At 40.4% G+C, this 12,576-nt stretch overlaps 1 protein-coding gene across 3 annotated transcripts in view; it reads right to left on the bottom strand.

The window, feature by feature from the left end:
- Positions 1 to 12,576, bottom strand: part of cog4 (component of oligomeric golgi complex 4) — a 54,956-nt gene that overhangs the window by 28,848 nt on the left and 13,532 nt on the right. For all 3 annotated transcript variants that reach the window (XR_006314186.1, XM_043707354.1, XM_043707355.1), the window contains exons 3-7: positions 9,661 to 9,775; positions 5,132 to 5,306; positions 3,308 to 3,501; positions 2,864 to 2,969; positions 1,884 to 2,041 (exon numbers count right to left, since the gene is read on the bottom strand). Coding sequence is in view for 2 of the 3 variants with exons in the window: in XM_043707354.1 (XP_043563289.1) it covers positions 1,884 to 2,041; positions 2,864 to 2,969; positions 3,308 to 3,501; positions 5,132 to 5,306; positions 9,661 to 9,775 (748 nt within the window). In the remaining variant the exon portion in view is untranslated. The remainder of the gene's footprint in view (positions 1 to 1,883; positions 2,042 to 2,863; positions 2,970 to 3,307; positions 3,502 to 5,131; positions 5,307 to 9,660; positions 9,776 to 12,576) is intronic.

The following is a 12,576-nucleotide window of genomic DNA, read 5'->3' as shown; positions in this document are numbered from 1 at the left end:
CTATGGGCAGCGAGAGGAGTTTCTAGTTTGGGAGCTTGAGGGGAGGTTATGATGTCTTTTGAGCAACTGAGCTGCAAATATGGGTTACCCAGCAGAGATCTTTTCCGTCTTTTTCAGGTTAGGGATTTCATCCAGGAGAAGACTACACTTTTCACTAAGCCCTATAAGCCCGATACAAAGAGGTTGTTGCTACATTCCACAAGCACCCTTTCGGTTAGTGCTATCGCCTGCTGGGTGGCAGGGCCTGGCAGGAAATTAACCGGTTATGTGAGGCCTGGGAGCAAGAGCTAAGAGTGGAGATCTCTTCTGAAACATGGGAGAACATATGGGAGAATACTCGAAAGATCTCAATCTGTTATAGGACATGCGCTACGCAGTTAAAAGTTCTGCACAGGGCTCATCTGGCACCAGACCGTCTAGCGAAGTTTAAAAAAGGGACATCTTCAGTGTGCCCCAAATGTAATATAAGTACAGGTATTCTTACCCATTGCTTCTGGACATGCCACAGGCTCAGTGTTTACTGAAGCGCTGTGACAGGAGAGATAGGGAGGGTATTGATGATCGAAGTCAAAGTAGACCCGATATCTCTCCTCTTAGGTCTACCGAATTTACCATCTTTAGAGGGCACGGGAAGAAACTATTTAATATTCTTGCATACTGTGCACGGAAGAATATTCTGATGAACTGGGTGAATGAGAACTCGGCGGGCTTGCTGGGATGGCAGAAATTAATTATGGAGCACATTCCCTTGGACTTTTTTTAACAAACATGGTGCACCACACAACAAACAATTTTTATAAAACATTGCAGCCCTACTGGAGTTATTTGGATATAGATTTGTCAGTTATCCTAACTAGGGTGTTTGGGTAACCAGGTTGGTTAGATTTGTCAAGCCCTGGGCCCTGGAGGGAGTCTCCTGAGTTAATACGGAGATATATACAATGCTCCCGTTCCTTTGTTTGGGAGCTTTGCGCCAAGCATAGCTGTTCTGTATTTTGTGCTTTTCCTTCTTTTTTTGGGTGTTGCTCTGCACAGCGTTAGGGTTTGTTTCGTATTATAGGGTAGGTTAGTAGTTGGTAGATAGTAGTATTGTAATTTGTGTTTTTTTGTTTTTATTATACTGATATTTGTTATTGATTGTATTTTTCAATACTTTTATGTTTGTAAAGTTAAAAAAAATTGCAAATAAATATATTTACAAAAAAATTGTTGTAACTTATGGCCAATTGATTCAATTTTAGTTTTTAGATTGCACTACTCCAACTGAACGGTTGTCTATGTTACTTCTTACGGTAACATCTTCCATACCATTTACATCAGAACAGATCCTGGGCTGTCAATGCACAAAATGACTCAAATAACTGATATTTCCTTTCAGCCCCAATTATAAAAGGTTGAAAAGTTAGCATTTGATGAAGAAAATTACATTTTGAGCAAGGGAATTAGGTAATCATTTTAAACAAAGGAAGACATGTTTACATATTATTTGGCTTCTGATCTTTCTTATGATCTAATCCGGAGTCTTAGATCTGGATTCACACCTAAGTTGTTCACGGACCTGCTGCTGCTGCTACCACCCAGCACAGCAGGTGAGGACATTTTTGTTGGCAACAAGCTTTTATGATTTTGAATACACTGTCTGCAAGGGTGGTTGAAATTAAATTAGTAGGAAATTTAAAAAGTACTGGAAGGGAAAATATTTGTAGAGCTTTTGGGAAATGACAGGGATGTGCATCTATTGAACAATCCTTTCAAAACGGCATGTTGGCTAAATGGTCTACTTTTAATCTATAATAATTTCTTAATGGGACCAAGTGAGTATCCTACAAAAGAACATTGCAAAAAATGTTAGTGTGCGCTGATACAAAGGAGTGTTGACTTGCCTTTCTGTGATAATCCCTCTGCTGAATGAACTTATCCACCACCTTTTCAACCTGTTGATCACACTCCACTTGTAGGTACTTAATAAGTGTGTACAACCGCCCAGGTCCATAGTATGTTTCGACAATGGGCTGGTGGGTCTCCACAATTCGAGCAATCCCTGAGAGACAATGAAACAGCATGAGTTCTGCAATGAAACCTTCTGAAACCTTTCACAACTGAGATGGACTGTAAACATTGCTCTACTCCATAACAACCAGGTGGCTCAGCCGCAAACTGAGATAACAGACCAATATGACATGATTCAATTCCCACACCAGCCATCATGTAACCTCTCTGTGATACTACTATTCCACTGCTTATTGATAAATTGACTGTTATGGGTCCATGTCCCGGAAACACGACAAGTAGGAATGGGCATTTGTGTCACACATGCCAGGCAGTGACATGTTCAAAAAGAAGTAATCAACCTTAATGTTCAATGGCATTGTCATCACTGAATCCCACATTTGGGTGGGTGGGGAGGGGAATGAGTTGTACACAGGCCCTTACTGTCAGCCGGAGTATTTTCTAAATACTTTTAATTTAGCAGCAACCAATTATTAACTAAAAGTGTGTCAATTTCCATCTTAGAATGACATTCCACCCAGCAAGAAAAGACAAAGATTAACCAGTACAGCAATGCTGCAAAAAAAAAATTCAGGAAATTCCTCTGGGAATGGGAGAAACATTAGTGTGAGATACAGCCTAATACAGAAGCACCATCAGTATGAGTCACATAATCAGTGCAAGTCATATCCACAGCAGCACTGTCATTGTGAGGTACACCCCCACACAGGCAGACCAGATGAAGGCCAGTTAAGATACAAAAAATAGACTGGATACAATCCCCAGGTTTGAAATTGGCAGGTTATTATTCGAAGCTCTTGTTCGGATCCTGCTAGTGCAGCTATTTAATTACTTCTCACCGAAAGAGTCTTACCTTCAAATAGCAGTGTGAGGGTATCAGCAAAAGTAACAGCTGCTCGACGATCACTCATCTCTGTGCTCAGTGCCAGCTGCAAGTTTTCTTTAGCCTTGTCTGCAATCTTCAGTTACAGAAAACACATCAGGCTGGTAACAAGGAGTTAACTAAAGCACAATTACATCTAAACCAAGTACTGTATACAACAATTAGTTACCTCAGCCTGAATACAATCTGTAACTGTCCTTTCCTCCCTCCAGAGTAACTGATTCAATTGTGGACACAATAAACCGTTTTACTTTAACACTATGAGGAAGGAAGAAAGCTAACCAAATATTTAAATAGCAACTTATGTCGCACATTTAAAGTTTTAGATATAGACATTGATCCAAATGCTCAACTGAAAAAGAAAATAAATTCTGATACCATAACAGAGATCTTATATCTTCCTAGTCTCCTTACCTGTTTACACAGGTACTCAGAGAACTTGCTCAGTCCTTCCTCATGTAATCCCAACAGTGGAAAGATCTTGAAAAAGCGCTCCACTTGTGGTAGGTCACCTTCATTGATCGCTACATCAAACTTTTCAGCTACAATCACTCTTAACCGCTGCTCTGCCTCTTGCAAAAGATTTAGGTTTGCATCGATGATATTGGCTGTCAGGAGATTTAGCCACAATTAGTTGAGGAAAGGTCCTTAATGCCTATTTCACATTTATTCAATCATTTCCGTTTAAAGCAGAAAGCTCCACAGCCATGGTGCTAATGTTTGACTAAAAATACTTGCTACTGACATCAATGAGTTTCCTACATTCCTCTATGTGCCACTCCAAGTGTAGACAGTGGTTCTACTGTTGAACCTTCTTCAAGGTTGTCTTCCTAGAGTTACCACTTTCAAAATGAACATGCAAGAAATTATCAGAATGGAACTAAATGTGTGAAGATTTCAGAACTTATTTGCATGGATATTTTGTAATTTAGATATTACAACAGTTTCCCGTTCTGATTAGGAGGGTGCAGAGTTTGTTACCTAGTCAGTGCTGAAATATTTGATCTTCGATGGCATGGTGACTCAGTGGTTAGCACTGCTGCTTCACAGAGCCAGGTACTTGGGTTCAATTCCAGCCTTGGGTCACTGTGTGGAGTTTGCAAGTTCTCCCAGTGTCTGCATGGGTTTCTGCCAGGTGCTCCAATTTCCACCCATACTCCAAAGATGTGCACATTAGGTGGATTGGCCACACTGAATTACCCCAGGCACGTGCAGGTAGGTGGATTAGCCATGGAAGATTTGCTGGGTATGGCTGGGATGCTGTTCAGATCTCAGTGTAGACTCAATGGACTAAATGGCTTCTTTCTGCACTGTCGGGATACTATGATTCTCAGCCAAGATAGTATCAGCAGCTTTGCTGCTTGGTTGATTTAGTGCAATGTTACCAACATATTACAAAAAATTATATCATTAGGTTTATCTCTTCTGCAAATGAACATTATTTGAGTTAACCTATCTTAATCCATTCAGAGCAAAGTAGCCTCATGAAAATTCCATGCAAACTACTTTCTCCAGACAACGTGCATGTCAGGTGAAGTCTGAAATTCTATTAACCTAAACTGATACAAGGAGAAACATGTTATCCACTCGTGACATTTTAAACCATAGTGACAACGCAGGGTCATTACCTATTTCAAGACATTTTTCATTGCTGCTTTTACTGAGCCCAGCTCAGTGTTTGTCTACAATAACACTGTTAGCTAACGTAATAGTTAGCCCACATCTACAGTACAAGCTGAGTCCCATACAAGTTCCTTCTGTATATTTTGTTTCTTCACATTGTAAATAGATTAAAATGATGTCATTAACTGAGGTGTACAGCTACATACTTGGAACAAATTAGTGTGTGTGTGCACAGACGTTCACGGCACAGCTCTCTTCAAACATATTCATTGCTGATTAGGAACTGCTTCTGCCTTTTGGAATTTATCAAGTATAAGTTCTTAATGCTTCTACAAGACTTTATGTGCTGTGTCTCAGCACCAAAGTCTATTTCCAAAAGCAATCCCTTGTCTACTTCAGGCTGGAGAGTGTTTCTGCCTTCACCTTCCTGATTTCTACTTAATTGTGGGCTCAGCACTAGGTTCTGGATTGATGCTGCACAGAACAATTACATGTAAAAAAAGACAAGAAGGAGGAGGATTTAAATCCAATCAGATTAAGCAAGAAATTAAAGACAGAACCCCTTTTAGCTTTGTGGCTGGAATCTTAAGTGAGTCGCTGTTTTTGAGTCCTCACCTTCCTTGCCCTGTCTACTCAGTTCAATTACAGATTTGTCGAGTGACAGATATCGATGAATGTGTGCTGCTGCCTGCTCATAGTCCTCATTGCGCAGAGCTGTTTGTACTCCATCAGTGCAGAATTTCAGATCCAAAATGTCATCAGCTCGCTGAATGGCCTGGTAAATCCGGTTCTGCAAGACACAGACAGACCACAATTATCACGCTGAGCCTCTGGGTGCTATTTTACTCTTTTACTTAACACCTCTAAACCTCACAGTAGCCCCTGGACCAAAAACAAAGCTGGAGAAGCTCATTTTTATGATGCTGGATTGTGGTAACAAAACAATTTTCACTGTATTTTCCAAATACATTCGACAATAAAATCATTTGTTCATTCCCAGGCCATTAACAATACAACAACTGAATCTGCAACCTGGGATACTGCAAAAATATTTGTTTTTCAATGTGATTCAGAACTTGCTATTCATCTCATTTTATTTTGCTGACATTGCTTTTGAACTAATAAAGCAACAGTAGCTTGACATGGTAATGAGTCACAGATTAAGACAACTCCAACTGGGTTCTAAGGATAGGATCTCAGCTGAGCTGGCGGGCAGCATAGTTGAAATGCTGCAATTTGCATTACACCCCACATATAAAGAAAGGCAATGAAGGAAAGCAGCCAGCATTTCCACTCCTGGATGGCAATCCATAAACTGAAGGGAAGTGTAGATGTGGGGAAAGGTCAATATTGACAATATCTCAAATCACTGACAGCAATTCTAGAACTTTCTCAATACTGCATGTGCCTGTGGAGCACAAAGCCAAGAAGGCAATGTCCCCCCCACTCTTCATCCCCTTTTCTGTCACAGTACTTTTTGAAAGCCTGTTACCATCTAACTGTTGTCAGTTCTGTGAAAGGTCATCAACCTGAAACATTTACTTTGTTTCTCCCTCAGAATGTGCTGCCAAGTCAGCTAACTATTTCCAGCAACTCTCCAGATTTTGAAACAGAAGAATTTATTTCAAGTTGATTAATGTACAGAACAACAAAAAGAAAACTACAACACAGGAACGGGCCCTTTGGCCCTCCAAGCCTGCACCGAGCCAGATCCTCCATCTAAACCTGTCGCCTATTTTCCAAGGGTCTGTATGTCTCCACTCCCTGCCCATTCATTTATCTGTCCAGATATACCTTAAATGACTCTATCCACCACCTCCGCGTAAAATGCATTCCAGGCATCTACCATACCATGAATTCAATTACTAAGGGTCATGAGTCCCCCACTCTGGGGAATAAAACTTCTTGCTATCCAATCTGTCAACACTTCTCATGATTTTGTAGAGCTCAATCAGGTCCCCTATCAACCTCCTTCTTTCTAACGAAAATAATCCTAATGTACTCAACCTCTCTTCATAGCTAGCACCCTCCATACTAGGCAACATCCTGATGAATCTCCTTTGCACCCTCTCCAAAGCATCCACATCCTTCTGGTAATGTGGCGACTAGAACTGTACGCAGTATTCCAAATGTGGCCAAACCAAAGTCCTATACAACTGTAACATGACCTGCCAACTCTTGCACTCAATACCTTGTCTGAAGGAAAGCATTCCGTATGCCTTATTGACCACTGTCAACTTGCATTATCACCTTCAGTGCACAATAGACCTGAACACCCAGATCTCTCTGTACATCAATCTTCCCCAGGGCTTTTCCAATTACCATACAGTTCACTCTTGAACTGGATCTTCCAAAATGCATCACCTCACATTTGCCCGGATTGAGCTCCATTTGCCATTTCTCCGCCCAACTCTCCAATCTATCTATATTCTACTGCATTCTCTGACAGTCCCCTTCACTAACTGCTACTCCACCAACCTTACTGTCATCTGCAAATCAGACCAGCTCCACCTTCCTCCAAATCATTTATGTATAATCACAAACAACATTGGATGGATCCCAGTGGAACACCACTGGTCACATTTTGAGAAACTCCTTTCCACTACTACTCTTTCTCCTGTTGCCCAGCCAGTTCTCTACCTATCTAGCTGGAACACCCAGGACCCCTTGCGACTTCATTTTCTCCATCAGCCTACTATGGGGAACCTTATTAAGCACCTTACTGAAGTCCATGTATATGACATCTACAGCCCTTCCCTCAGTAATCAACTTTGTCACTTCCTCAAAGAATTCTATTAAGTTGGGAAGACATGATCTTCCCTGAACAACACCATGCTGCCTGTCACTGATATACCCATTTTCTTCCAAATGTAAATAGATTCTTTCCCTTAGTATCTTTTCCAGCAGCTTCCCTACCACTGACATCAGGGTCACGGGTCTTTAACTACCTGGATTATCCCTGCTACCCTTCCTAAGCAAGGAGTCTTAAGCAATTCTCCAATCCTCCGGGACCTCACCCATGATCAAGGATGTTGCAAAGATATCTGTTAAGGCCCAGCTATTTCCTCTTTCACTTCCCTGAAGTAACCTGGGATAGATCCCATCTGGACCTGGGGACTTGTCCACCTTAATGTCTTTCAGAATAATCAACACTTCCTCCTTATGCAGACTTGCCCTAGAGTAATCAAACAGCTATCCCTAACCTCAATATCCATCATGTCTGTCTCCTTGGTGAATACTGATGCAAAGTGCTCATTAAGAATCTCACCTATTTTCTGACTCCATACATAACTTCCCTCCTTTGTTCATGAGTGTGCCAACCCTTTCTCCAGTTACCCTCTTGCTCCTTATATACAACTAAAAGGGTTTGGGATTTTTCTTAACCCAGTTTGCTAAAGATATTTCATGACCCCTTTTAGCCCTCTTAATTCCTCCCTTCTCATTGGTTCTACTTTCCCAATATTCTTCCAAGTTTTGTCTGGTTTCAATTCTCTAGAGTTTATGTATGCTTCCTTTTTCCTCTTAGCTAGTCTCACAATGTCACCTATCATCCATGATTCGCTAACCTTGCCATTTCTATTTCCCATTTTCACCAGGACATGTCTGTCCTGCACTGTCATTAACCTCTCTTTAAAAGCCTCCCACATATCAATGTAAATTTATTCTCAAACAGCTGCTCCCAATCCACATTCCCCAGCTCCTGCCAAATTTTACTATAGTTGGCCTTCCCTTAATTTCGCACTCTTCCTTTAGTGCCACTCTCGTCTTTGTCCATGAGTTTTCTAAAACTTACGGAATTGGGATCACTATTCCCACAGTAATCCTCGACTGAAACTTCAACCACCTGGCCGGGTTCATTCTCCAAAACCAGGTCCAGTATGGTCCCTTCCTGAGTTAGACTATTTACATACTGCCCTAGAAAACCAGTAAGATATACCAAGATATAGTAAAGAATGCAGTAGTTATATCGAATTTACAATATAGAAGCAGGCCATTTGCCAATGGTCCATGCCAATGTTTCCGGTCCACACAAGTTACCTGCCACCCTACTTTACCCAATTTAATCTGCATTTGTACTTATATACTTATCCAGCTTCCTGTTAAATGCTTTTATGTTATTCACTTAGATCACTCCACTTTGTAGCATGCTCAGCATTCTACCTACATTCTGGTTAAATAACAGTAAATAATAAATATCCTAAAGCAATCCAAAAAGGGCATCAATAACAATTAAAACAATGTTGAAGGGTAACTTTATTGCAGTTTGATACATGATATTCATTTTAAACATAACATTTAACTCTGGATGATGAGAATTTCCCAGGCCACCACCCAAGATTAAATCAGTGTGTGATCATTCCTCAGACTTCAACAAATACTCTGCAGAGGTTACACTTGCCAAGTATCCCTAATTAAAGACTCAAGTTAAGGAAAATTACAAAGAGCATATCTACTGACGCTTTGACCCATACCTTTAGCACATTGGACAGGTCACAGTGATTGTTAACAATTTCAAATTAATCAACTTAACTTGGTTCCAAAAGGAATTTGGAAACAAATCCCATATTACATTTTTGAAATGAAGGTTATGAAATGAAATACAGTATCATAAATGTGTTCATCTCAAAAATAAATTCAAACACATGCCATGTACTTCCTCATTCATATACTCTGGTTTGGATATTTTAAAAATCATTCATTTAAAAGATGCAGATGTCACTAGCTGAGACATTTGTTGATCATCCCTGCTACAAATCTGATACTGTTTACCGTGAATATTCTATGAATACTCTATAACAAAACTTAGAGGCAAATGATGAGCATCTGGCCGAGATCCCCGGAATGCCCAATTACCGTGGTGGGGTGACATATCCCACCATAAGTCAGCTGCTTCAGGAAGGTAGAAAATTGGGATAAATAAGCTCAGGCATAAACCTACATATGGTACTGAAGAAAGCAATATGTCTACTGTTACTACTGATCCATATGGCAGGTTAAACATGTCACCAACTGTTTCAGGGACTGGGAATATCAGTCAACAAAAAGAAAAACTCAAAAACTGATACCATCCCTTTATTATTAATGAATGTAATTGTTGTAATTCACACAATAGTTACACTTGGGTTGCAAATCAATTGCCGTACCTTGGCCAAATCAAGCTGCCGAACTTTGCTGCTGACATTTTCAGCCAGGCTGCATGTAAAAGTGATCATCCCTGCAAGCTGCTTGGCATCTCCTTCGATCAACTGCAAGTTTGGACTGGGGAAAGAATGCAAGAAACAACTGTGAGAAAATACCAATGCAAGTACCATGAAGGGAATATAACATGGTGGAGAATGGAATACTCCATATCACACAGAAAGAGGCACAGCTGGACAGGTTGCAGCAGTATAAAGAAAGGTTGGGCTATTTCTTTCAAATGTGGTAAAACTTCATTTTTACAACTGATTGAGGAACCCTCACAGACATCATTCTCTTCTGTTTAACGTAATAGTTAAATATTTCAGCAGATACACTGGCATAATATAATTATTGGGCTCATTTTGAGCTCAAAGTAGATATCAGCATCAGGGAGTGTCATATGTTGCATTTCAGAAACTCATTGTTAATATCAAGCTGTCTGTTCTCCAGAGCAGCTATGAGAAATTTCTCACAAACATAGCCCAATAGGTTTATTTGGAGGCACTAGCTTTCAGAGCGCTGCTCCTTCATCAGGTGGTTGTGGAAGTCCACAACCAATTGATGAAGGAGCAGCGCTCCGAAAGCTAGTGCTTCCAAATAAACCCGTTGGACTATAACCTGGTGTTGTATGATTTTTAACTTTGTCTACCCTAGTCCAACACCGGCTCCTCTACATCATGTAAACCAATACAGTTTGCAGTGATGACAGTACCTCAAATGAGCAAACACAAACTGCTGAAGCTTACTGAGAGCCACTGTACTGTGTTCTATAAGTGTCTTCATTTGCAACATTGTCATTCGATTCAGAAAAGCATATTGGAGTGAAAACAAAACCTCCTACTGCTGCTATTTCAACTGTGAAGAGCAGTCAGCAGGACGTTTCGAACCAAACTCACTTAGATTTTCTCTATACAACACCAAGATTGTTCTCACCAGCAGGGAAACTATTTCAAAAGATGAATTTTCAATTTCATACAATCATAAAATACAGCAGGAGTTCACTTGGCCCATTGTGTCTGTGCTCTGTGAAAGATCTATCCAATTGATCTCATTCCCTTTTCCCATTTAGCAGTGAAAATGTATCCATTTTCAGTACATTCTTCTTTTGTATTATCCATTTCAAGAATATTTCAAAGCCTCTTTTGAAAGTTATTGAACCCACTTCCATTACCATTTAGGACAGTTTCCATTGATCATAACATCCCTATCCATTAAAAAAGTAGTGGCTTCCTCATCCATCCTCATGGCAATTACCGGCCCTCCTGCCAGTGGAAACAGATTGTCGCTATCCACTATCAAAATCTCTCAATGAACACCCCTTTGACAAATATACGAAATGTGAGAATAAGTAAGCTGTTGTGCACCTTGAAACTGCTCCAACATTCGACACGATCATCTGTTTGTGCTTCAAATTCCATATTCCCATCTACTCCCAATAACATTTGATTCCCTTCCCAATAAGAATCTACCTATCGCCACCTTAAAAATAATCGATGACTCTGCCTGAGGCAGATTTCTAAAGTTACACAAACCACTGAAAGAAAAAAAACTTCCCCTCACCTTCTAAAAAGGCAACCCTAAATTTTAAAAGTGCCAGTGGTACAGGACCGAACACGCTACAATTAAGTTACCCCTCACAACTCTAAACTCCAACAAAAACAAGCCCAATCTGTCAAACCTATCCCCATAAGAAACCCATTCATTCCAGGTACCAATCCAGTAAATTTATGACAAATATTTATATATTTACTTAAATAAGGAAACCAAATGGAAAGGTAGTGGTGAAATGGTCACTGGACTGGTAATCCAGAGACCCAAGATTATGCTCTCACACCATGGTGAAACTTGAATTAAATAAAATCTGGAATTAAAAGCTCCTTTAATAGTAATCTTGACACCACAGTCAATTGTGGTTAAAACCTCATCAGATTCACCTGAAGGGAAGAAAGTCTTACCTGGTCCAGTCTACATTTGACTCCATATCCACAGAAATTGCCTCCCGACTGCACTCTAAAGTGGACTGAGCAAGCCACTCAGTTCAATGGGCAATTAGGAATGGGCAAGAAATGCTGGCCCAGCCAAATGTACCTACATCCCACAAATGAATAATTTAAAACTGCTCATCGTATTTGAGATATGTCGTCAATGTCCTATATAACTGAAACATAATTTTTATGTTCAACACTCCTGTAATAAGAAAACTAATGGAATGCAATGCTTAACAACTTGCAGTTCCTTTAATCTAACGCAGGATTCTGGGTAATCCAAGATGGAGGATGGGAAAAATTTCTGGCTGTAACAGCTGCTCCTTTTTTGAGGTATTTTAGGTGCTGGAGGTGATTTCCTCGAATTCCAGGAGCAGCAATTTCTGTTTTATATGCTGTTGCACAGTTTTGGAACTTTGGGGAGAAAAAAAGTCAAAACAACAGCAGTTTTAAGAGGGAGAAGAACAGACAAAGGAAGCACATGGTGATGTCAGTGCAGTAGAGAGAGAAAGAAAGAAACAGATACTGCCTTTGCTGTTTGAATTCATGTATCGCTGGACATTGGAGTGCGTCTGGGAAAATTAACTAACAGTGAAATTCACAACTGATCTTGGAGGAACTGTTGGGTGAAGTTCACAGCACAGAAGCAGGTAAGTGTATTGTTGTTTTAAGTGTGGTAAAAACAAGGACTGCAGATGCTGGAAACCAGATTCTAGATTAGAGTGGTGCTGGAAAAGCTCAGCAGTTCAGGTAGCATCTAAGGAGCAGGAAAATCAACGTTTCGAGCAAAAGCCCTATTCCTGATGAAGGGCTTTTGCCCGAAACATCGATTTTCCTGCTCCTCGGATGCTGCCTGAACTACTGTGCTTTTCCAGCACCACTCTAATCTAGAAT

This window comes from Chiloscyllium plagiosum, chromosome 17 (assembly GCF_004010195.1).
Source record: "Chiloscyllium plagiosum isolate BGI_BamShark_2017 chromosome 17, ASM401019v2, whole genome shotgun sequence".
Taxonomy (NCBI): domain Eukaryota; kingdom Metazoa; phylum Chordata; class Chondrichthyes; order Orectolobiformes; family Hemiscylliidae; genus Chiloscyllium; species Chiloscyllium plagiosum.
This window is presented reverse-complemented; position numbering and strand designations above follow the sequence as displayed.